The 26,906-nt window shown below is 38.1% G+C and overlaps 1 protein-coding gene across 2 annotated transcripts in view; it reads right to left on the bottom strand.

The window, feature by feature from the left end:
- Positions 1-12,962: 12,962 nt before the first annotated feature.
- The window catches only part of N4BP2 (NEDD4 binding protein 2), a 98,783-nt gene continuing 84,839 nt past the window's right edge, over positions 12,963-26,906 (bottom strand). For both annotated transcript variants that reach the window (XM_025386604.1, XM_025386605.1), the window contains 3 exons: positions 24,735-24,903; positions 18,289-18,412; positions 12,963-17,005 (listed from right to left, as the gene is read on the bottom strand). In XM_025386604.1, coding sequence (XP_025242389.1) covers positions 16,960-17,005; positions 18,289-18,412; positions 24,735-24,903 — 339 coding nt within the window. In that variant the 3' untranslated portion in view covers positions 12,963-16,959. The remainder of the gene's footprint in view (positions 17,006-18,288; positions 18,413-24,734; positions 24,904-26,906) is intronic.

Genomic DNA, 26,906 nt, shown 5'->3' with positions numbered 1-26,906 from the left:
GCACTATCTTAAATGGCCCATGACATATTAACTCAATCATTTAAGTTAATGCATAACCTGATAGAATTATTGAACAGGAAATGATCTCATTTGGTAACATCTGGCCAAAAAGATACAGCTGAAAAAAGGTAGTCAACAATTTCCAATTGGAACACAAAATGGATGAGGTCTGCTGAGCTCCTGCATGTGCTTTTTTTTTTGAGAGAGGATCTCACTTGCTCACCCAGGATGGAGTTCAGTGGCACCACTCGGCTCACTGCAGCCTCAACCTCCCAGATTCAAGTGATCCTCCTGTCTTAGCGCCCCCCAGGTAGTGTGGGACTGTGATGGCGCATGGGACTAAAGGCACACGCCACCACACCTGGCTAATTTTTGTATTTTTTGTAGAGATAGGGTTTCCTCATGTTGCCGAAGCCGGTCTTCAACTCCTAAGCTCAAGTGATCTGCCTGCGTCAGTCTCCCAAAGTGCTGGGATTACAGGCGTGAGCCACCGCACCTGGCCATCCTGCATGTGCTCTTATTAGACAACTACCTAGTTCATTTTCTTTATTTGTAATCTTTAAATATATTACCACAATGGACTCTTAAGTTGGGATGACCAGTGTACATAGTAAGCAGGCCCCCTAAAAAAAAACTGAAGTTAATGATTGAGGGTATATATCTTGAAATTTACGTTTTTATTTCCATGAGAATTGTAGACAGAATTACTGAGTTAAATGTGTATTTTAATTTTTAAAAGTTTTTTACCCTCAAGTTCATACGGTGTTTTTTTTCCAGAGATTTTTTTATCTTTTCTAAATTTCATTAATATTAGTCTTTTATTAATTTCCTCCTCTATTTTCTTTTATGGTTATTTTACTTCTCCTTTTTGAGACTGAGTCTTGCTCTGTCACCTAGGCTGGAGTGCAATGGTGCAGTCTCAGTTCACTGAAACCTCTGCCTCCCGGCTTCAAACAATTCTCCTGCCTCAGCCTCCTGAGTAGCTCAGATTACAGACGCCCACCACCATGCCCAGCTAATTTTTGTATTTTTAGTAGAGACGGGGTTTCACCATGTTGGTCATGCTGGTCTCAAAACACCTGACCTCAGGTGATCCACCCAACTCGGCCTCCCAAAGTGCTGGGATTACAAGCGTGAGCCACCGCACCCAGCTTCCCTTTTTTCTTTTTCTTTTTTTAAAGATGAGCACTGAATTTCCAATCTTTATGTACTTTATGTACAGCTCTTGCTGGGTTTTGTACGTTTGGTTATGTCGAGTTTCCCTTTTTTCCTTTACAAAGTTTATAATTTCAATTTAGTTTCTAATTCGATCCAATGATTATTTAGGAGGGCGGTCTCAAATTTCAAATAATTATTTTTATAATCTTTTATATATTTCAAATTTCATTAATTTACGTCTAATTTCATCAAATAATGTGAAATTTTAAAATCTCTATTTTTAAGGTTTTTTTCTTTTCTTTTTCTTTTTTGAGACAGAGTCTTGCTCTGTTGTGCTGGCTGGAGTGCAGTGGAGCGATCTCAGCTCACTGCAACCTCTGCCTGCTGGGTTCAAGCGATTCTCGTGCCTCAGACACCCAATTAGCTGGGATTATAGGTGTGCGCCACCACGCCAGGCTTTTTTGGTATGTTTAGTAAAGGTAGGGTTTCACTATGTTGGCCAGGCTAGTTTCAAACTCCTGACATCAGATATCTCCCCGCCTCGGCCTCCCAAAGTGCTGGGATTACAGGCGAGAGCCACCATGCCCAGCCCTTTATTTTTTATTTTTGTGGCCAAGTTTATGATAAATTTGTGTAACTACTTAGTAGCCAATATATATATTTGACCGGGTGCAGTGGCTCAAGCCTGTAATCCCAGCACTTTGGGAGGCAGATGTGGGCAGATCACCTGAGGTCAGGAGTTCAAGACCAACCTGGCCAACATGGTGACACCTTGTCTCTACTGAAAATACAAAAAATAAGCTGGGTGTGGTGGTGCACACTTGTAATCCCAGCTACTCAGGAGGCTGAGGCAGGACAATCACTTGAACCCGGGAGGCGGAGGCTGCAATGAGCCAAGATCACGCCATTGCACTCCAGCTTGGGCAACAAGAGCAAAACTCCGTCTCAAAAAAAAAAGAAGAAGAAAAAAAGAAATAAAAGAAATATACATATTCTCTGAAGAATGTATAATTCTATATATACTTATTACAGCAAATGGGTCAATTGGTTTCTCTATGGTCTCCTATTTTTTGTCTAGTAGATCTGTCTGGTTCTGAAAAAGGTGTAGTAAAATCCACAAATTTCATTTTTATGTTATCCTTATAACAATCTTCTGATGTATATGTTTATGATATTGTTTGGTGCTTATCTTCATACATTGCCTTTTGTAGGTACTGTTCTTCTCCCTGTTCAGTCCCACCTTTTCTGATATTAATATTGCCTCTCCTAATTTTTAATTTCTTTATATATCTGTAGTATTGCTTTTCCAATTTCCTTAAATATTTCTTTATCACTCTAAGTGTGTTTCTTATAAACAACATATTCACTGGATTTGTTTTTAATCTATTCTGATAGTCTCTGTCTTTTGATAGGAAAATTGGGCTCATTTACATTTAATATAATCACTGATATTCTTTATTTTATTCCTTCTCTCTTGCTTATATTTACTATTAAACTTACTTCATTTTCTTTTTTCCTTCTCTTTATATATACTGGTATGATCAAGTTATAATTTATTCCTTTGTTTCCTCTTCTAATTTCAAAATGACATTATACTTTCCCACTCCACTAGTGGTTATGTTCTTTTTTAATACACATCATCAAACACATATTTTATTACTATTATGTAAGAATATATTATTTCCCCACCAAGTTACTGTATTCCTTGATACTTTCCCTCCACCCAATAAGATAAAACTTTAGAATGTTTTTACTTCTTCCTCCCTTTCCTCCAATACCACCTCTTAGGTTTTGCTGAGAAAAATTGTAACTTTTACTCCCAGGCTCTAGTTAGATGAGTCTCATTTATCTTAAGCGTCTTTATTTAACACATATAGTACACATTTTCAGTCATTTCATCATCGTCCAAGTACATTAATATACATACCCATGTATATTACAAGGCTTATTGTTCACTCATCATTTTCCCTTTCTACTTTACCGTCTCATTTCTTGGAGTCTCTATTCTCATTAATTTGTTATTTAGTTACAGTCCTCTTTTCAGTTCCTTCAGATGGGGATACGCAGACGATAGGTTCTTGGAATCCTTTCTGCATCTCTTTCACTCTGGCAGGTGAATGATGCTTGGCTGGAAAGTGACTTCTTGGGTTACTTTCCTTTTCTCTTAACAGGTATACATATGATTCCACTGTCTGATACCAGTCCAACTCTTTTCCCATTACAAATAACTTCTTTCGTCTGGAATCTTATATATTTTTCTCTTTAACTTTGAGATTCAGGAATTCTGTCAGAGTATGTTTAGGTGTATGCTTTTTCTCATCAATCCTGCCTAGAATTTAGTGAACACTTTCAACCTGCAAATATAAGGCTTTATTCAACTCAGGAAATTTACTTCTATTAAATCTGAATTTTCTCTTGTATTTCACTCTGGAACTCCAATTATTCACAAATTAGATCTCTTGGATCTGTCCTCCCTTCTTTCAGCAGTTGTATAAATTTAAGAGTTAAAAAAGGCAGATTAATGCTTTTCCTGATAATATCAGATCATCACAAACACCAGGTCAATTATCTGATTATAACATTTGGTACTAGAGGGCAGCCTAAAGAGAAACATATTAAAATACATATAATTTGTACACTGAATAATTCACTCTAATATCAAGTATGACATTTTCACTATGTTTCAAAATGTAAAAGTATAGTTAGAATGAATAAGATCTAGTGTTTAATAGCATAAAAGGGTGACTACAGTCAACAATAATTTAGTGTACATTTTAAAATAACTATAAACAACTGAATTGTTTGTAACACATAGGAGAAACGCTTGAGGGGATGGCTATCCCATTTACCCTGATGTGATTAATATGCATTGCATGCAAGTATCAAAAATATCTCATGTACCCCATAAATGTACACACCTCCTATGTACACACAAAATTTTAAAATAAAAAGTACATCTATTAATTATCTTGTTTTCCTTTTTTTTTTTTTAGATGGAGTTTCGCTGTTGTTGCCCAGACTGGAGTGCAATGGCACGATCTTGGCTCACCAGAACATCCACCTCACGAGTTCAAGCGATTCTCCTGCCTCAACCTCCCAAATAGCTAGGATTACAGGCATGCGTCACCACGCCTGGCTAATTTTGTATTTTTAGTAGAGACGGGGTCTCTCCATGTTGGTCAGGCTGGTCTTGAACTCCCAACCTCAGGTGATCCACCCACCTCGGGCTCCCAAAGTGCTGGGATTACAGACGTAAGCCACCGTGCCCGGCCAATTGTCTCTATTTTTTAATGACTTTCTAATAGTAATATATATAGTTTTAAAATAAAAACTGTTCAGACAATTAAGGCAAAATCTAACTCTCCCACCTCTGACCCCACAGGCCTATCCCGCAAGATAACCTGCTGTTCACAGTTTCTTACAGAATCCTTCAGAAATTCTTCATGTGAAACAGGGAAAAAACTTACTACTGTGGGAGTATTTGTAGCTTCCTTCCTCCTGCCTACTAACAACAACAAAAAAAAATGCCAATATTTGCACCCTGACCGCTTCCCACTGGCCACAGCCCCCGCCCCCTTGCATTGTCTTATTGTGTAGATAAAATAAATGGAAGGGAGGTGTGTTCTATGAGAAGAACCAAGGAAGCTGAGATGAGAGATTTATGTACAAAAGGCCCAGAACTATTCACTAGGCAGAAGAAAACAGAAAGAAAATGGGAAGGGAGATAGATAAGGCCTAGCAGTTGTAGAGACGTCAGGGAGGGTTTTGGTGAAAGGAGGAGAGGAAGAAATACAGAGACAGAGGCTTTGAGGTATGAGAGTGGGAGACAAAAAGAATATGAAGGGAAAACAAATTTCAACTTGTGCTATATAAAACACAAATGTTTCCTACAAGTTCTTTGAGGAATACTGACTTCTGAACATAACATCCTCTGAAACTGAGTCATAAGGGGCCCAGAATCTATTCTATTCACTGTATGTGTGGGTTTGCATTTATATATACATATACACACACACATATGTACATAGAGACATAGAGTATATCGGTGGATCTATCTACACATATCCTTTTAAAAACACACAATGGATCATACTGTGAGTACTCTTTTGCACCTTGCTTCTTTTTCTCTTAAAAGTACAGGCAGTGGCTCACACCTATAATCCCAGCACTTTAGGAGACGAGGCAGGTGGATCAGTTGAGGCCAGGAGTTCAAGACCAGCCTGGCCAATATGGCAAAACCCCATCTCTACTATAAATACAAAAAATCGCCACACATGGTGCCGCACACCTGTATTTCTAGCTACTTGGGAGACTGAGGCACGAGGATCACTTGAGCCCAGGAAGCAGAGGTTGCAGTGGGCTGTGATTGCACCACTGCACTCCAGCCTGGGTGACAGAGCAAGACAAAAAAAAAGTGCAGATTGATTTTTATCCTGTTTCCAAAAAAATATTTGAGTTAGCTTACAATAAAATCACAGGAATATGACCTAAAACTATTAACATGACTCTAAGGACAGGAACCAAGAAATATAAGGGACGAGGAAGAAACTATATTCAGATATTCTAGCTAATGATTCCACGAAGGTAACATAAAATTAATAAGCTACTTTAAAAATAGATTCCTATGTAACCCACTGCCAAAAATTTGAAAGAAAAAAATGATTTTACCTAAGAAAGAACAGAACAATGAAAAGAAAAACGTAGCCCAGAGCTTAAGAAGACAGTGAGCTCTTCTTACTCTACAGCTCAGCAAAGAGATCACCAGAGTCTTCAGAGTCTCAGCAAAGAGATCAGCAGAATTGCCTGTAATTGTTTAAATAAGTAGGGAAACCACAATAATCTGAAATAATGGGTAATGTGTAAGCCTATTTTGTTGGTTTTCATAAATTCAGATGGATTAGTCAAGAAGCAACTTCAAACAAAACAGTGAGGTCCCGCTGTAAAGAAATGTTTCAGAAAGACAGGAAACTCCATTTCTCACCACTCTCTCCTTTTAGCCCCTCCCGGTGACCCTATCCATCTCATCTCTCCAGTCTTGGCAAAGCAGCAGATTAAAACAGAATAATCCTTATAATTCTTCTTCAACATGGGGCTGTGTTGAGTCAGATCCTATCTGTGTGAAGAATGGAGACCACACAAATAAAGAAAACATTTTTAATTCACCCAGACTTCCAGCAGACTGGCTTTCAATATTCCTCTCCACTGCACTGCCTGTCATTTTTCTATGTAATATGTACACAAAGTAGATGATCCAGAAATTTGGTATCAATTCTGTGACCTTCTCCACTCCGACTACCATCATCTCCATGCTCAGCCACAAATCAAACTCCCTTGGGAACAAATACCCACATCCTAATACCCTGAACTCGGAAGTTCTCTCCCTTCCTACAATCTCCTTCCACTTTCCCTCCCCCTCAAACTTTCTGAATCTGTTCTTTCCCCAGCTATACCTTCACTGCTCACCTCCACTATTCCAGTCTATCAGCCCCCTCTGGATTCCACTTGACTCCTTACCAGCCTGTATCTCACAGTCAAGCTTTTCAACCTTACATATACAGCATCCTGAATTTCATCTCCTTTTCTTCCCACACTGACCCCTTCCCATACTGACCCCTTCCTATACCTGTCCTCCAATCACTACCTCTGCTGAAACCAACTGAGGCTTCTGTTTCTCTTCTCTGATTCCTGAGAATTGCTGAAGAAAAGTCACTTAACCGATAAAGGACCAGGTGCTTAGAACATAGACATCTCAGTCTGAATCCTGGCTCTGCTATTATTGGCGGGAAAGTTTTGGCAAATTCTATGATCTCTCTGAACATGTTTCCTAGTCTGTAAAATGGGGTATATCAAATCATTAGGATGCTTCCAGCTGTAACACAAAACCCAAACAAAGGTAGCTTGTTGTCTCTCATAACAAGACCACTAAAAGTCAGTTCCAGGGTTAATTCAGGGGCTCAATGACATCATCAAGAACAGAGGGTTTTTCTTCTCTACACTCGCCATCCTTAGCACATTGGCTTGGGCCTTAGGTTTGTCTCTTCATCGTTTCAACAAGGCAACTGCAATTCCAGACATCACACACAGACACAAAGTCTTGCTGAACAAGAGTGCATTTCTTCCTATGTGTCTCTCTGTATTCATGAGCAAAACTTTTCCTAGACCCATTCTAGCAGAATTCTTGTTGGTATGATCATATATCCACCATTCAACTAATCACTGGCAAGGGGAAATGGCATTGCCATGATTGGCTTTTCCACCAATCAAAATTCACCTGCAGGAGCTACAGAGGGGTTGATCTTTCCTGAGCACACTGCCACCAGATGCCTGAACAAAAAGAGCTGTAATAGAAATACCTGTTGGGTAGGACAACAATGTCTTGCCATGTGGGCAATAATACCTACCCCAGTGGGTGTTTTATACTGGGTACACTGCAAAGTACCTAGTGGTGCCTAGTTCACAGTAAACATAACGGCTTCCAAATACATACACAAATCCTTTGACATTGTATCCTTCAAAAGGTAGAGCTAATTCTCCTATGCTTCAAAGTTAGCTGAATTTAATGGCTTGGTTCTAACAGAATTTGGCAGATAACTGCAAAAAACTTCCAATACTAAGTCATAAAAGGTACTGCAGTTTCCGACATGCTCACAAGGATTACCTCTTCTGGGGAAACCAGCCACCATGTTGTAAGGACACTCAAGCAGCCTTTGGAGAGGCCCACATGGGGTCCTCTCTCCCTGGATTTTGAGAACTTCAGACTTGGACTGAAAAATACCATCAACGTCCCTGGCTCTGAGGCCTTCAGACTTGTACTGGGCCATACTACTGGCTTCCCTGGTTCTGCTGGAGAACTTCTCTGGCTGGAACTTCTCAGCCTCCAAAATTGCAGGGCCAATTCTCCTGATAAATCCTCTATCTATCTCCTATTCATTCTGAAGAACCCTAATACCTACACCAATAAGCTACATTAAATAATAATGTGTATTATTTGCCATTGAGTAAAACCAATGCTCCTGAAATATATCCTAACCTTATCCTGGACTTGGGGTACTCCTTGGCATACTTCTAAATATCCCAGTTGACATGCAATGCTTTTGTGACTAATATGTCAAGCCATTTTATTTCTATACCTGGTTGGATAAGTACCATCGGTGTAGCAAATATGAACATTTGATACTCATCCTCCAGCTCTACTTCTTCTTTTTTGAGACAGAGTCTCGCTCTGTCACCCAGGTTGGAGTGCAGTGGCGCTATCTTGGCTAACTGCAACCTCCACCTCCCGGGTTCAAGCAAGTCTCCTACCTCAGCCTCCTGAGTAGCTGGGATTACAGATGAGTGCCACCGCACCTAATTTTTGCATTTTTAGTAGAGACGAGGTTTCACACTATGTTGGGCAGGCTGGTCTCGAACTCCTGACTTCAAGTGATCTGCCTGTCTTGGTCCCCCAAAGTGCTGGAATTACAGGCATGAGCCACCACACCCAGCCCCAGCTCTACTTCTAATAAGCCTTCCTGTAAAGTTTAAAATAACATTTCCCAGATCTTTTATGAAGGTAAAATTATATATATATATGAATACAATAGTTTCTACCAGTTGGATACACTCCAATGAAATTTGGGAGGCATAAGTAAGGTGGAGGCCGTCTACCCACTGGTATGGCTCATTCTGCTCAAAAGGCAAATGATGGAGATTTTTTTCTACAACACTTTTCTGGTGCCTAGTCACCACCTTTGAGAATGGTTAAGAGACAGTTGTGGCAACAGTGCCATGGTGGCCTCCTGATTCCTCACCTTTAAATTAAAGCAGAGGTAGCAGCTACTAAGCAGGTTAATTCTGCAGCATTCTGGAATTCATCCCCAGAGCCAGGTCTAGAATCCACTTCTCCAGTTCTTCCACCAACTTTCTAAAAATCCTTTTTGTATAGAGCTTTGCATCTATTCAAAAGTAGACATTCTAGTATAATAAACGTCTATCTTTCCCATTTACAAACTTACGGGCAATCTTGTTTCCTAAGTACCCACACCCACTTCCTCCATCTCATTTTGAAGTAAATTGCTAACATCGTATCATTTTACATACATATTTCAGCATGTATCTCTTTTTTAAAAATAGAGATCCTTTTAAAAATACAACCACACCATTCCTAAAAAAAAATCATTAATTATTGAGTCAATGTTCACATTGCCAACTGTCCTGTGACTGTCAAAGTTCTTCCGCTGAACCAGTACCCAAAAAGGGTCCACAAACTGCAACTGGTATATGCCTCTAATGTTTCAATGCGTAAGCTCTCCCTCCACCTGTGTGGTTTTATTGTATCTGAACTTATTTAAAGAAATTGTGTTGTTTCCCACAGTCTATCCTGGTAATTGCATCCCGATGGTGATGTCTGACGTATTCCTCTGTCCTCTGTAATCTCTATAAATCGGTTGTTGGATCTACAGCCTTGATCAGATCTAATTGTCCAAGATGAGGGTGCATTCTCTCTGAGAAAATTTGTGTTGCCTTTGTCGGGCAGCTAATGGCAGCATTATCAGGCCGAGACCTCTACCAATTCAATTCTTGACTTGTCATTTTTTTGACCACTCTAAGTGTTATGACTTTGGGCTGTTATTCTGTGAGGGCCAGTAGTGATTTTAACTTGTCAGGATTGATTGATTGATTCATTTTTTGGTCTCTTCTTCTCATGCCAAGACAATATTCCTTGCAGTCCTTCTGGGGGTGGGAAGGAGAGCAAAATTGTTTTATTCATCCCCATCCCCACTGAGGATAAAGCTCTGCAGGGTGTTAGCTTTATGGAGTGTCTTAGTCTTTTAGGTTTGCTGTCCTTTGTCATCTGTCCCTCCACCTCAAAACTGAAAACTAAAACTTAACATGAGTCAGGAGCACAAGAACCTTTTGCAAAAGTGCCTCTAATATTCTCACTTAGATTTCTGTCCTAAGCCCCTTTTATCTTATTAACTATGCAGTGTTTTTAGTGTGTGTTTAATATTTTCATCCAGAATCTTTTGTTTCCCCAACTCTCCCAGTTAGGGGGTCAGTCTGAGTTTTCTAAGAGATGCATGTGAAATAAAGATGTTCCTCGACTTACAATGGAGTCACTTATGTAATAAACTCACTGTAAGTTGAAAATATTGTAAGTGGAAAATGCATCCAATACCCCTAAGCTACTGAACATCATAGCTTAGCCTAGCCTACCTTAAATGTGCTTAGGAAAGTTAACGTTAGCGAGGCTGACTTAGGAGCTGCAGCTTGCTGCCACTGCCCATCGCAGGAGAGTATTGCACTGCATATCACTAGCCCATCACCATTCAAGCTTTGAAGGATGGTTTCTACTAAATGCATATGGCATTCACACCATCATAAAATCGAAAAATAAGTCAAACCATCCTAAGTGGGGAACCATCTGTACATATATCCTATATTAAATAGGGCAGGCTAATGTAGCAATGCCAAAAACATGTTTTGACTAATGTACTTCCTGCCACTAGCACTTTTTTAGCTAGTCCATGTCATTTAGTTTTTTCCTACTTGAGGCTAGAACAGGATCATATAGAGCAACCCTCCCTGAATAAAATTCCCCGGCCCGGTGCGATTGTTCACACCTGTAATCCCAGCACTTTTGGGGGCTGAGGCAGGTGGATCACCTAAGGTCAGGAGTTCGAGACCAGCCTGGCCAACATGGCGAAACCCCATCCTACTAAAATTACAAAAATGAGCCAGGCATGGAAGTGAGTGCCTGTAATCACAGCTACTCAGGAGACTGCACCACTGCACTCCAGCCTGGGTGACATAGTGAGAATCCATCTTAAAAAAAAAAAAAAAAAAAACTGTTATTTTCTTTTTTTATTTCCTAACACTTAGAAGTCATCAACATATCAAGAACTAATTTTCACATTATTTGCATATAATGATTTAAAAAAATGATGTGGCAGAGACTGCTATTCATTCTCCTAATATCCATTCTCTTTCCACCAAGAGAACACCAAATTTCAGCAGAACATGGCAGTCTGAAATAGATAACTTCCCAGCCTCCCTTGCAGCTAGATGTGACATGACCAGGTTCTGGCCAATAGGATGTAAGTAGAAGTTTCCTATGGCAGCTTCCAAAAATCATCTTTAGATCACTAGCACTTGCCTTTTGCTCCCTTTTTCTTTGTCTTTCCTCCAGTAGAATACAGATGTGAGAGTTCGAGATGTGGCCACCCAACCTGGCCTAGGAAAATGAGGGCCAATATCTTGGGTATGGCAGAATGGTGAACTTTCCTAGATTCCCAAAAGCATCAAGAAAAAGAAGACTCCCAGCAGTCCTGGAATTTTTATCTCTGGGATTTCATGGGAAGAAAGAAATAAACTTTTACCTTTTGCCATTAGTATTTTGGGTTTTTCCAAAGTACCACCTTTCTTATAAAGGAAGAAGGCAGACTCATAAATGGCAGGTTTTTTTTTTGTTTTTTTTTTTTTTGTTGAGACGGAGTCTCGCTCTGTCACCCAGGCTGGAGTGCAGTGGCCGGATCTCGCTCACTGCAAGCTCCGCCTCCCGGGTTTACGCCATTCTCCTGCCTCAGCCTCCCAAGTAGCTGGGACTACAGGCGCCCGCCATCTCACCCAGCTAGTTTTTTTTGTATTTTTTTAGTAGAGACGGGGTTTCACTGTGTTTGCCAGGATGGTTTCGATCTCCTGACCTCGTGATCCGCCCGTCTCGGCCTCCCAAAGTGCTGGGATTACAGGCTTGAGCCACCGCGCCCGGCCAAATGGCAGGTTTTCAAAGACATATACTGTGGAGCTACAACTCTCTGAAGAGAACAGCAGAATATTATCTCTTTATAAGTAACTACTCTCTCTGAGGACAAATGCAGCTGCTCCATATTAGGAGTCAGAGAACGCAAGTTCAAGTTATACAACTCTGACATTAAACAGCAAACCAGTTAACTTCTCTATGTGGCTTTATTCATTAAATTGGGATAGCACTACCTACGTAATAAAATTCTCTTGAGATTTAAAATATAACATATACAAAAGTATCCTACAGTATAAGTCACTATACACATAGTAGTTGATAAGAATAATTATAACTCTGGATAAAAGCTCTATCGCATTTACACTGTAACCCCAGTAACAAGTGCTCTAAATATTTGTTAGATAAATGTTTTTAAGTCTTTGAGAAATGAGTGAATTATTCTGCTTTGGACTCAAATATTAAGTCCAAAGGTCATTAATATTATTTAAAGCATTACTTGAGTCTCTAAGAGAGTTTTTTTTTTTTTTTTTTGAGATGGTCTCACTCTGTTGCCCAGGCTGGATTGGAGTTCAGTGGCACAATCTCGGCTCACTGCAACCTCCACCTCCCTGGCTCAAGCAATTCTCATGCCTGGGATTACAGGTGTGTACCACCATGCCTGGCTAATTTTTTGTATTTTTTGTAGAGACAGAGTTTCACCATGTTTGTCAGGCTGGCATCAAACTCCTGACCTCAAGCAACCTACCCGTCTCAGCCTCCCAAAGGGCTGGGACTACAAGTATGAGCCACCACGCCCGGCCTCTAAGAGATACAATTTTTAATTTTGATGTCAGTCAAAAGATACAGGGTGTGAGGAGAGAAACCATAGCTAATCCATTTATCTGGTTCAAAAGTGGACTCTTATTTGCTACAGAAAATAGTTTAAACTAGAAGAAAAGTTGTGGTACAGAAATAAAATTTTTATGACACTTTCCCCCTGAAATTACAAAGTTACACATAAAAATATTTTAAAATAGTTAAACCACTAACCCTAATACATCAAATGAAAGATTTCCTCACACTGGACTGTGGCTAAAGTATTTTATTAAATTAAGTATGTAATTTGCAAATGGCTTCATAAGAAATTTTAAAAGCAAATTTATAAAACATTTTCAATTTAAAAAGTACAGAGTTAACAGCAAAATTACATTTTCTTTACAGTACAAATAAAAACATTTTTCTGATATACCGTCTGAAAATTTTATAATATATTCTCCAACTGATAGCTGCAATATTGTATTTTAATGAGAAGCCTCACAGTTAATCCAATCATTTATTAGTAATAAGTTCATCATTGGACCATAAAAGTCAATTGCTCAACTTTAAGGAAAATAATGAACTTTGTCATCACATAATATGAAGTTATAAACGGCTCTTCAGGCTGTAGATGTGTTCTAGCCTTGTTTCTCTATTAAATTCTGTAAAGAAGCATTAAGTAATACTGTAAACTTGAATCACATTTTAAAAATAAGCACCATGTACATACATTCTACACAAACTACTTTACCTTTTAAATGACACTTTTTGGCCACATAAACATTTAAATCTGTTTTCTTTACGTGGAAATAAAAATTAGCAATATTTAACTACTTCACAGAAAAATTACCAAACTTCACCTCATTGCACAATGCAAAAGCACTTAGAAAAAGCACTTGGAAAAAACAGCACAAGTGGTTTTTGTCTTTCTTATACATTTAGTCATTTTCTTAAATTGAGAGCAGTTAAAACATTGTCAGAGCAATTTCCTGAGTTTCAAAAGTTTCCAATTTCCAGCTCAGAAATAACCAATCTCGCTATTATACATGTCCACTTTCTAAGCATACAAAACACTTGAATTCAAAAAGAAAAGACCTAAATAAAGGATGGAAACCATCCAGAAGAGCAGTATAGCTTTTCTTCTCAAAATATACTACTCAAGATGCTTTAAAGTCAAAATTTCTACTATATAATATGTCCTATATTTAAAGGCCATAAAATTGCAAACAGTATGGAAATACTAACCAACTGAAGAAACTGCAACTTATAAATAATGTAGAGAAATATGAAGAGCCAATAAATGTAAAAAAAAAAAAAAAAAACCACTTCCATTTCGCTCATTGGAATAACGAGACAGACAGACTGAAAATACTGTTAAGTGTCTAATGTCGCCCTGGTCCAACTGGACACCGTCTGGGGTTTCCACATTAGTTCTCTTTTTCCATCTGGGAGATAATGGTAAGAGACTACTGAATGAATATAATTATTACTGAAACCTTCCAAACTATAGAAGTGCTGTACTTTTAAAATATTAAGTTTACAAAGAAACATTCTAATGAGTCATGTATTGGCACAAATATACAGATTGAGTGAGTATCCCCTATTTAAAATGCTTAGGACCAGAAGTGTTTTGGATTGCTGGGGTTTGGGGGGAGATTTTAGAACATGTGCATTATATTTACTTGTTGATCATCGCTAACCTACAAATGTAAAATCCAAAATGCTCCATGAGTATTTCCTTTGAGCATCATATCTGTGCTCGAAAAGTTTCAGATTTTGAAGCATTTCAGATTTTGAATTTTCTCATTAGGGATACTCAACCTACATCAATACATGAAAACTTCAATAATCTCCAAACTATCTTTGACATACAGGATTTAGAAATGGGTAATAGAGAAATATTTTATAATCCCCAAACTATATTTACCTCGGGCATACAGGATTTAGAAATGGGCAAAAAAAAGAAAGGAGGGATTATAAACTTTTCTTTCAAAATTATGTGTTTCTTAAACTATGCTAGATAGTGGCGTGGGAGGCAATTTGGAATTAAGCAGCTTCATAAAAATACGTGATGCTCAAACTTTGCCTATATACTTATCAACAATGATTAAGATATATGATTTATCAAAATAAGGCATAATATTAACATTGATAAAGTAAACAAGTAAACAATATAGCTTTTTTCATTTGAGTTCTGCCCACAAATACCACACCTCTACTTCTTTTGACTGCTCCTTCATTAATCATAATTATAATATTGAAATAAGTCTAGCTGAAGTGCCCAAAAGTGATGATTTTTAAAACCAGGTAAGGAAATATAAAAACACAGAGTTAGTATGCAGCTGCACACATTCCAGTAACTCCACATTTTAACATTGTTTTTCATACTTTTAAATCATACTAATTTACACATAGGAATATCTTATTTCATTAACAATTATAGTTTTATAGTAAGTTGTTTAAAGGAATTGCTTTATTTTTAATGTATAGAACTGTTCTAGAGACTACAAAAGTGTGCTAAACTATTGGCACTCTTTAAACAAATTATTACAAACGTAAGTGTGAACAATACTTCAATACCAGTCACTAACCATTTCTAAATAATAAACATGTATTTTTATTTTTATGGAACTAAAATTCAATGATAAGCCTCTTTATTTTAAAAGCATGCAATCATGATATATAAAAAAATGTTTTGGGGTTTTATTTTCATTGAAATGTTTGCTCTTTCGGAAAACCATTTTGTACTTCAGGATTCTTTTGGTACCAGCTCAATCCTATAATTCCTGATCTAAATTTCTTTTTTTAAGCTTAACAAAAAGCAACAAAACTGTTCGTTAAAATTATATATGTTGAAAATATTCTCCATCTCCAAAGACAAATTTAAGCCATTGTCTCATATTGGAAAATTACACTTTACCATATTATAACCTTCTTTACACAGGTTTAACTTGCATACTAACAGAATTTATTAGCTAACCAAACGACAGAAGTTAATGAAAGCTTCCTTTGAGAAAGTTGGCTCTTTTTCAAAACAAAAGTGAAAATATTTTAAATTGTAAGGATTCCTCTTATGATTATAACCAAAATATTTTTTTTTCTTTTTGGAGATGGAGTCTTGCTCTGTCACCCAGGCTGAGTGCAGTGGTATGATCTTGATCTCGGGTCACTGCAACCTCCACCTCCCAGGTTCAAGCAATTCTCCTGCCTCAGCCTCCCAAATAGCTGGGATTACAGGCACATGCCACCATACCCAGCTAATTTTTGTATTTTTAATACAGACTAGGTTTCACCATGTTGGCCAGGCTGGTCTCGAACTCCTGACCTCAGGTGATCCACCTACCTCAGCCTCCCAAAGTGCTGGGATTACAGACGTGGGCCACCGCACCAGGCCAATTATAACCAAAATATTTTCTACATTTGTTTAATAGAATTTTAAGCTACTGCAGTTTTAAAATTACATGCCTCAAAAATAAAATATAAGTATTTAGTACTGTCTGAAATACCACTTATACAGACAGTTCTAGAAGCATTTTGATAAGGCAGCAACATCTGGAAGATATTTAATCATTTCTTTTTCTCTGAAAACTTTTCTGTCTATAGAAAGTATGAAATTACAATATAATCTCAGACCCAACTTTCTTCCTATAAAATGCACACAGAAGAACAGAACAAAAGGTAAAAGATGAAGGTCATATACAAAGCAGAAAAAAGGGCAAAAGCATGTCTTCCTTCCTGTAGGATATGGCAAAATAAAAGCATTTTATGTGTTTAGTTTTGAAAATAAAAAATATTCAAGTGTTTTTGTTAGATCTCCTTTTTTTCTTTACTACCCACTACTATGTCTTTTTCTTCTTTTAATACCACTCTTTGAGGGGCATGAATCATGTCTCAAAGCACTTTAAATACCTCTCACAGAAGACTTTTAGGACATTACTAAATGTCACACAACAGTTAATACGAAGGTAACCTTTTCTGAGAAACAATCAGAGCATTTTAAACTTTAAAACTGTAGCTGATAATTTTCTTAGATATTTTGTAATCAATAAAATTTCTCTGTAATATTTTTAACAGGTAACATTTGCATTTGATTCAGTAAAAAAGCAAATTAAACTCGCTTGGATTTTGCAAAAACATAATTTTTTTGTTTCATAACTGAATATTATTTATAATAAAACACACCTTTAGGGTAGACTTGACTGAATTACTGCAAATAAAAGTAATTTTAACCTACAAACCTTCATACTTCTAATTCAAGGACGTCTATTTTACTTTAGCATGACTTTCAAGCACCCTGGTTTAATTTCAGAGAACCTGCAGAAATGAGAAAAGAGTTATTTTAAAGATGAAAATTTCAAATTAGCTAAGGAATATACCTTGTAATCAATTCCAAGTACCTATGCTTAATATAATATTTACTACCAAAGTATTAACCCTTATTAAGTCAATATCCAAGACCAACATCTAGGTTTATGTTCCTTTTATCTACGGTCAAAACAAATACAATCTTAAAGCTGGGGGTTGCTCCTGACTTAGTAGTTAGTATAACTTAAGATTTGTCAAAACCCATGAGGCCTGAATTTTACCTTCATGAAAAAGAGTATGCTGTAGGAAGAATAAAGTTTTGGTGCATCATGAAAGCACCAAGAAGAAATCTCTGATATATCAGGTAATTCTGATTAATCTGGCCATGCAATGCTTTCAGCTCTATCCGTAAAGAATTTAAAGGAAGACTAGTCTCTAAAATAGATAATTAATCTCAACATGATAATGTTCCAGTCTAACTACTCCTTTTATAAAAATAACTCTGATGTGTCACCTGTTTTATGCTCATAACTTATGCTACCATTTTCAATAATGTAGCCAAATAACATCTTATTACATGGCATAAAATAAATATGCTACACTGAAATTGGTGGGTAGGAGTTAATGATACACATCTGTAGGAAATCTATCCATCAACAGATTTTTCATCTTTGACTTTCTTGTCATTTTCTGTTATTAAATTATCACTTAATGAAAAAGAACATTTCATGTTTGTCAACACAGGTCATTAATGGCATTTAACTTATGAAAACAAATACATTCATATTAAATGGAATATTTCTGCTAAAGTTTAAATGTACCTAAATTATAACTATATTTCAATAGAAGCCACCCAATTCCATCCAAAATCCACAAATACTTATTTCCTTTCTAAAGAAGAATAGCAAATCTTAAAATATGATACATATTACCTAATTATTTTGCATATTATCAAATAAACATATTTTCTTTTAGAACTTTAAATTTATGAAAGTTTTATCAGATGATTATCGGCAACAAACACATTTTTCCTTATTTCTGGTTTACCAGACAACATAAATCCAGCAGGGAAAGTTATATCATAATTTAAGCATGAATCTGTGGCTGAAATCAGATGATTAAATTTCGTTAACTATTTTAACAGATTGTTCTGAGTATGCTATTAGTGTTTATTTACCTAGCTATATGAGGGCTACTGCTATTATCAAAAACAGAAATCTATACTCGCAGAAATCTCTGATATAGCTCTATATGGGCAGTTGCCATTATCAATAACAGAAATCTACACTCACCTGAAGCTATGGCTTATGAGGTACTTAATGACAGCTGGTTTGATGCGAGCAACTCCTCCCTGGCTGTGGTTTCCTCTCCCCGTAATCACAGACAAATAAGGCTTCCCACCATTCTGCTTAAATTCTGTTACAACAGAAATTAGGGGAGTTAAAATTCATTTATCTTACATTCTCAGTAGAAAACGTAAACCTTAGCTACTCAAGTACATGAAATTGTTTCCAAGAGGATTTTGGGGTTTGCCATCTCAAAACAGTAAGATAGATTTGCTATCTCAAAAAGCCCCCAAATTAATGTGTTTTAAAACACATAGCCTCATTGTAATCTATCCATCAAAAGATTTAAGTGGGACTTCTTCCTTTATGGGGAAAGAGATTTCTGTCCCTGAAATAATGATAATGGCAATAATAACATTAATGATACCTAATAATTACTACACAAAAGGAGTCAAATACTGCTTTAAGTGGCTTATATTTATTAACTAAGAATCTTTACAACAACCCTGTTAATTAAATATTCTAAAGCCATCAAGCTTTGTTCTGAATCATAGCTCTGCCACTAAATGACTGTGTGAACATGGACAAGTTACTTAAGTTTCTTTTGTACCTATTTTCTCATCAGGAAAAAGGGATAATGATGGCAACTAGTTTATAGATTATCTTCCAGTAATAGCTATTAGCAAATCCACTAATCACAGCTAGATTGCAGTCTTACTGTTAAAGATAATCAATTGTTAACAAACTTTTTCTAATAGATAGTTCTTAAAACATCAAAGGAGTCACAGCCTCCTAAAATACTGCAGTTCCACTTTGGAAATGACCTTGTGAAAATCAAGGATATAAATCCTGAAAACTAATAAAAGCTGTAGCAGAATAACAACAACAACAAAAAAAACTATCAATGAGATGAATTAATAAATTGAAAATACACACACACAATATAAACATTCCATGGTCTGCTTATTAAATTGTCCTAATACGCCAATAGAATACAAACAAATGGTTTTTCAAGTATCAAATCTCCAAGATGGTATCAGCCTGGAATTTTAAAAGAATATGTTGCTCTTGCATTTCTAATTCCTTGTCTGTTTATGATCCCCATCTCTAATCCATATCCATTACTTCAAGCAATATGTTGTTCAAAATTCAACTGAGTGCTAGTTTCACAAAGGTATTCACAGTGCACAAAATTCTAGGTATATTGTATAAAACCTTTTTACGAGCTTTTTACAAAGTTTTTGCACTATATACCTATAGTTTTGGACACTGTTCTTTACGAATGTTATATTACATATAAAAGTTTACTTTGGCCAGGCACAGTGGCTCACGCCAGTAATCTCAGCACTTTGGGAGACTAAGGAAGGTGGACCACTTGAGCTCAGGAGTTCAACACCAGCCTGGGCAACATGACAAACCCCATCTCTACTAAAAATATAAAAATTAACAGGGCATGGTGGCATGCACCTATAGTCCCAGCTACTTGGGAAGCTGAGTTAGAAGGATGGGTTGCACCTGGGAGGTGGAGATTGCAGTGAACCAAGGTCACAACCAACTGCACTCCAGCCCGGGCAACAGAGCCAGACTCCCATCTCAAAAAGAAAAACTTTACTTACAGAAAAGCCCAACTAAATCTCTAACCATAACTCATGCTCTTCACTATGGCTCCCCTTATCACTTAGGTCAATCATTTCTACCATTATCACCTGCTAATAGTTCATTTATTGCTATGAAAATATTCTCTAGTTGACTCACATGCCTCAAGTAAGAGTTCAAAAGATGTTTGTTGCATGAATTAATGTATATGTTTAGTTTCCCAAATACAGGCTGTTCTTGCTGTTTAACACCTTTGAAAAAACTGTTTAACTCATCTTTCAGCACACTCCAGATTTATTTCAACTGCAAATATTTCAGTACGTACCTCATAAAAGATAAGCACTCCTTTAAAAAGCGTAACTATAATGGCACCATCATATCTTATAAAATTAATAAAAGTCCCTTAATATCATTAATTTCCAAAAATTTCCCCCAATTATCTCAAAAATATGTTTTTACAGTGATTTGTTGGCATCAAGATTTGAAATAAGTCTATACATTCTATTTGATATATTTCTTAAGTAACAAAGTTTCCCCTCCCCTGGTGTTTTTCTTTACAGTTTATTGAAAAAAATTGGATCATTTATCCTAGACTTCCTTTTTTTTTGTTTTGTTTTTTTCTGAGACGGAGTCTCACTCTGTTGCCCAGGATGAAGTGCAGTGGGATGATCTCGGTTCACTGAAGCCTGTAACTCCTGGGTTCAAATGATTCTTCTGCCTCAGTTTCCCGAGTGGCTGAGATTACAGGCCTGAGACATCAGGCCCAGCTAATATTTTTGGATTATTAATGGAGATGGGGTTTCACCATGTTGGCCAGGCTGGTCTCAAACTCCTGACCTCAAGTGATCTGACTGCCTCAGCCTTCCAAAGTGCTGGAATTACAGGCATGAGCCATCACACCCAGCCTGTCCTAGATTTTCACAATCTGGATTTTGCTGAGTGTATCCCCATGGTGTTGTTTAACACGTTCCTCTGTCCCCTGTAAATCCTTGTAAAACAGTAGTCAGTTCTAAAGGTTTGATCTGCTCCTCATTTGATTTGGGGGCAAAAATGATTCATAGGTAGCAGTGCATATTTCAATCAGAAGGGACATAAGGTCCAGATGTCTCTCTTTTTAAAAAAATTCATCTTCGATTTTAACATTCCTTAATCTTACGACAAAAAGTAATGCAGGTCAGAGCCACAAATCTTCCACTGGATTCATTTCTATTCAACAATACTGCCACCTGGTGGTGACTGACAGTAACTACAGGTTACCACGGGTGGAAGCATGCACTAGAGATGGGCCTTGGGCTCCAGAAAGGATCTGCATCTTGGATCTGACCAAGTGTTACCTTGAGGCAAATTATTAATTCTTTTTTAATTCTTACAATTTTTTAAATTGAGATAAAATTAACATAAAACTAACCATTTTAAAATATGCAATTAAGTGGTTTTTAGCATATTCATCATGTTGTGCAACCACCACCACTAATTCCAGAACATTCCATGATTTCACAAAGAAATTCTGTGCCTCGTAGCAGTCACTGCCCATATTCTCACCATTCCAGTCCCAGCAACCACTAATCTAATTTTTGTCTCTCTAGATTTACATACTCAGAACATTTGGTAAAAATGAAATCATACAACATACGGCTTTTTATCTGTCTTCATCTTTCACAAAGAATAATGTTTATAAGGTCCATCCATGCTGTAGCATTTATCAGTACTTCATTTCTCCACATGGCTAAATTAAATTTCATTGTATGGATTTACCATATTTTGTTTCTCTATTCAACAGTTAATGAACTTTTAGGTTACTATCACTTTTTGGCTGTTGCAGACATTCATATTCAAGTTTCTGTAAAGACATATTGTGTTTTTAATTCTCTTGGGTACATACTTAGGGGCAGAATTACTGGGTCATATGGTTAATTATATGTTTAGCCTTTCAAACAACTAGTGAAATTTTCCACAGTGGCTACACTAGCAATATATGAGGGCTCCAATTTATCCACATACTTAACAATACTGACTACTTTCCATTTCATTTTTTAATTTTTCAATTTTTTTTTTTTTTTTTTTTTTAGAGTCTCGCTCTGTCATCCAGGCTGGAGTGAAACAACCTAATTGTCCATCAATGGATAAATTGATTTAAAAAATGTGATACAGACACAACGGAGTATTATTCAACACTAAAAAGGGGACCAGGCACAGTGGCTCAGGCCAGGCGTGGTGGCTCACATCCGTAATCTCAGCACTTTGGAAAGCCAAGGCGGGAGGATCACTTGAGCCCAGGAGTTCGAGACCAGTTTAGGCAACGCATTGAGACCTCCTATTTCTTTTAAATAAAAATTAATAAAAATTTAATTAAAAAAAATTTTAAAAGGGGAAAATCCTGCCATTTGCAACAATACAGATGTGGCTGGAGGGCATTATACTAAGTGAAATAAGCCAGACACAGAAAGACAAATCTGTATGATCTCACTTACATGTGGAACCTAAAAAAGCCAAACACATAGAAACAAAATAGAATGGTAGTTGCCAGGGGCCAGAATAGACAGGAGGAAATGAAATGCTGGTCAAAGGGTACAAGCTTTCAGTTCTAAAAAGAATACATTCTGCTGAGTTAATGTGTGGCATGGTAATTATATTTAATAGCACTATATCATATACTTGAAATTTGCTATGAGAGTAAGTCATAAGTGTTCTCATCCCACACAAACAAAATGGTAACAATAATAGGTGATGTATGTGCTAAAGCACTTCATTGTGGTAATCACTTCACAATGTGTACATTTACCAAATCATCACATTGCATACTTTCAATATAAACAATCTTATTTGTCAAAAAAAAAAATGAGAGTAATACCTAACATTATTTAGTCATTTATTCAAAAACTTTTTGAGTGTTGAAGAAAAAACATGATCATCACTGGCTCAATTCTTGGCCAAAAAGACAGACATTTAATAACCACTTATACAATAAGCTTTTTATAAACATTGTGAGAGGCAGGAGTACTGTCAGAAGTTATGAACAGGGAGTCTAACTAGTACGGGGGTCAAGACTGACAGTATAGTTAAATACACAGAAAAGGAGGAAAAAACACAGGATGAGACTGGAGAGGTAAGCAAGAGACATTACGTAGGGATTTTAGAATTTATTCTAAATACAACTTGTATTTTCTTATTTTATTTATTCATTTATTTATTTATTTAGAGAAAGAGTCTCACTCTGTTGCCCAGGCTGGAGGGCAGGGGTCCGATCTCGGCTCACTGCAACCTCTGCCTACAGAGTAATTCTCCCTGCCTCAGCCTCCCAAGTGGCTGGGATTACAGGTGCATGCTACCATGTCTGGATAATTTTTGTATTTTTAGTAGAGATGGAGTTTCACCATGTTGGCCAGGCTGGTCTCAAACTCCAGACCTCAGGTGATCCACCTGCCTCGGCCTCCCAAGTGTTGGGATTACAGGCGTGAGCCACCGAGCCCGGCCACAACTTGTATTTTCTTATCACAATGCTAATTACTTATGTAACTATTTGGTCACTGTTATCTACCCTACTAGATGGTATACCCCACTAGACAATAAACTCCAATAAAGACAAGGACTGTGTGTCTTTTTCACTACCTTATCCTTGATGCCTAGAATACAGAAGATAACCAAATATTCATTGAGCAAAACACGATTAATTCAACCTCTATAGAGAGAATATTCTCTCACGACACTTCTATATATTTGAAGAGTTTTCTTCTCTCTGGACTAAATAATAATGCATTTAAACGGTTCTTAAAGTTCCTCTTTTCTAATCTTTATTGTTTTCTAGATTTTCTCCAAGATTTCTAAAATTCAATTTAAAAACTACTGGGGTCAGGCTGAGCGTGGTGGCTCACACTTGTAATCCCAGCACTTTGGGAGGCCAAGGCGGGTGGATCACCAGGTCAGGAGATTGACACCATCCTGGCTAACATGGTGAAACCCCGACTCTACTAAAAATACAAAAAAATTAGCCAGGCGTGGTGGTGGGCACCTGTAGTCCCAGTTACTCGGAAGGCTGAGGCAGGAGAATGGTGTGAAACCGGGAGGCGGAGCTTGCAGCGAGCCAAGATCACACTATCGCACTCAAGCCTGGGCGACAGAGCGAGACTCTGTCTCCAAAAAAAAAAAAAAAAAAAAAATACTAGGGTCAGGCCAGGTGCAGTAGCTTACTTTGCAAAGCCAAGGAAGGTGGATCACTTGAGGCCAGGAGTTCAAAAACCAGCCTGGCCAACATGGCAAAACCCCGTCTCCAGTAAAAATACAAAAATTAACTGGATATGGTGGCACCTGCCTGTAATCCCAGCTACTTGGGAGGCTGAGGCACAAGAATGGCTTGAACCCGGGAGACAGAGGTTGCAGTGAGCCAAGATGGCACCACTGCACTCCAGCCTGGGCAACAAAGTGAGATTATGTCTCAAAAAAAGAAACCAAAAAAAAAAAAAACTACTGAGGCAGGAGTATCCTATTACCTTATTTACATCTTCTGTATTTTATCAAACATCTACTGAAAAAGTGAAATCCAAGAAATATCTATTAAGTTTAATAAATGTCTATTGGACAAAGATATGTAATATTCCTGAAAGGTCTCATTTATAAGTCACAGAGAGGATTCACAGATTACACCATGCCCTCCCTCTAATAAATACAACACAGGAATACAAATGAAGAAAATATTAATCATCATACCAGTGAGAATCCTTGAAGAATAACACAAACATTTACAAATGTTGCACAGATATTCTCAGCCTGCATATTCAGACTCTCCTGAATTTGCAAGTTATACCAATATAAGCAAAGACACATATTCTATTGAAAACTTGTGATTTCCACAGTCCTACCTTCAGTCTTCTTCTCTAAAACCCTCATCAAATGTTCTAGAGCTTCATCCACATGCAGTCCATGGAGGTCTAAAACATTCTGTGGCAGCAGCGAGGCGTTGACTTTCTCAAAGATCTCTATGGCAGCAAGGTGATTGGCTTCTTTCATCTTCTGCTCATGAAGAGTACCCTAAATCATAAACACATCACCAAGGGACACTTTTGATATTTGCTGCTTGGGTGATGAGGAAGTTAACAGTGCCCCAAATAAAAGGCAGGGGGAAAAAAAGGGAATAATAAATCTAAAATCTTAAATAATGCAATGAGTTTAATATATAAGAATGCACCAAAATTTAGGTAAATTTCAGTGAATTAATAATGTAGTCCTGGGCCGGGCGCGGTGGCTCACGCCTGTAATCCCAGCACTTTGGGAGGCCGAGGCGGGCGGATCACAAGGTCAGGAGATCGAGACCACAGTGAAACCCCGTCTCTACTAAAAATACAAAAAATTAGCCGGGCGCGGTGGTGGGCGCCTGTAGTCCCAGCTACTCAGGAGGCTGAGGCAGGAGAATGGCGTGAACCCAGGAGGCGGAGCTTGCAGTGAGCCGAGATCGCGCCACTGCACTCCAGCCTGGGCGACAGCGCGAGACTCCGTCTCAAAAAAAAAAAAAAATAATAATAATGTAGTCCTGGTCGGGCGCGGTGGCTCAAGCCTGTAATCTCAGCACTTTGGGAGGCCGAGGCGGGTGGATCACGAGGTCAGGAGATCGAGACCATCCTGGCTAACATGGTGAAACCCCGTGTCTACTAAAAATACAAAAAACTAGCCAGGCGTGGTGGCGGACGCCTGTAGTCCCAGCTACTCAGAGGCTGAGGCGGGAGAATGGCGTGAACTCGGGAGGCGGAACTTGCAGTGAGCCGAGATCGAGCCACTGAACTCCAGCCTGGGAGACACAGCGAGACTCCGTCTCAAAAAATAAAAACAAAAATAAAAATAAAAAATAATGTAATCCTTAAACTACTGAGTCATTCTTTCTAACATATTCTGAACCAAAAGTCGTAAAAGTGGGAAACTTAACACGATCCCCCATATGAGACAGTTAATTTTAGGTATCAATTTGACTGGACTGAGGAATACCTAGATGGCTGGTGAAGCACTGTTTCTGGGTGTGTCTGTGAGGATGTTTCCAGAGAAGACTGACTTGAGTGTCAGTGGACAGAAAGAAGACCTCCCCTCCATGCGGGCAGGCACCAACCATGTGGGCAGCTGGGGGCTGGCTAGGACAAACAGGCAGATGTTCTCCTCCTGCCTTTGGAATTCAGACTCTACATTCTTCAGCTTTTAGACTGTGGGACCTGCACCAGCTACCTCTCAGCGGCTCTTGAGCCTTTGGCCCTGGACTGGGGGCTGCAGTCAGTATCCCTGATTCTGAGGCTTTGAACTTCGACTGTGCTACACTCCTGGCTTTAAGCCAGGCTATCGAATTCTTTGGTTCTCTAGCTTACAGCTGGCCTATTATGAGACTACTCCATCTCTGTGACTGTGAAAGCCTATTCCCCCTAATAAATTCTCTTTCATATATCCCACTGGTCTGTTTCTCTAGAGAACTCTAATACACCATCTCAAGATGGAACCACTGGTTTATTATTTGTGTATCCTTTGATAATGCTAGGTCTCGTCTTGGCATTCACTTTCAACATCTTGTAGTTACCCCAGAAGCTATCCCCCAAGGACTACTGTTAGGGTTCGCAGGCCTATAGCAGTCTGATACTCTTCTCTGCTCAATCACAAAGAAGTAACCCATATGGAAACGCAAACATAAAAAGTTAAGCAGATTCCTGGCTGGAAGTGGTACCTTGCACTTGTAATCCCAGCACTTTGAGAGGCTGAGATGGGAGGATTGCTTGAGCTCAGGAGTTCGCAACCAGGCTGGACAACATGGTAAGACCCCATACAAAAATTAGCTGGGCATGGTGGCGCGTGCCTGTAGTCCCAGCTATTTGGGAGGCTGACATAGGAGGACCACCTGAGCCCAGGAGGGCAAGGCTACAGTGAGCCGAGATTGCATCACTATACTCCAAAACTGGGCAACAAAGCAAGACCTTACAAAAAAGAAAGAAAGAAAAGAAAGGAAAGGTGAGGGGAGGGGAGGGGAGGAAAAGAAAAGAAAAGCAGGTTCCTTATAAATACCA

Source organism: Theropithecus gelada, chromosome 5, assembly GCF_003255815.1.
Source record: "Theropithecus gelada isolate Dixy chromosome 5, Tgel_1.0, whole genome shotgun sequence".
Classification (NCBI taxonomy): Eukaryota; Metazoa; Chordata; class Mammalia; order Primates; family Cercopithecidae; genus Theropithecus; species Theropithecus gelada.
The sequence above is the reverse complement of the archived record's forward strand: the minus strand, read 5'-3'. Positions and strand labels throughout refer to the sequence as shown.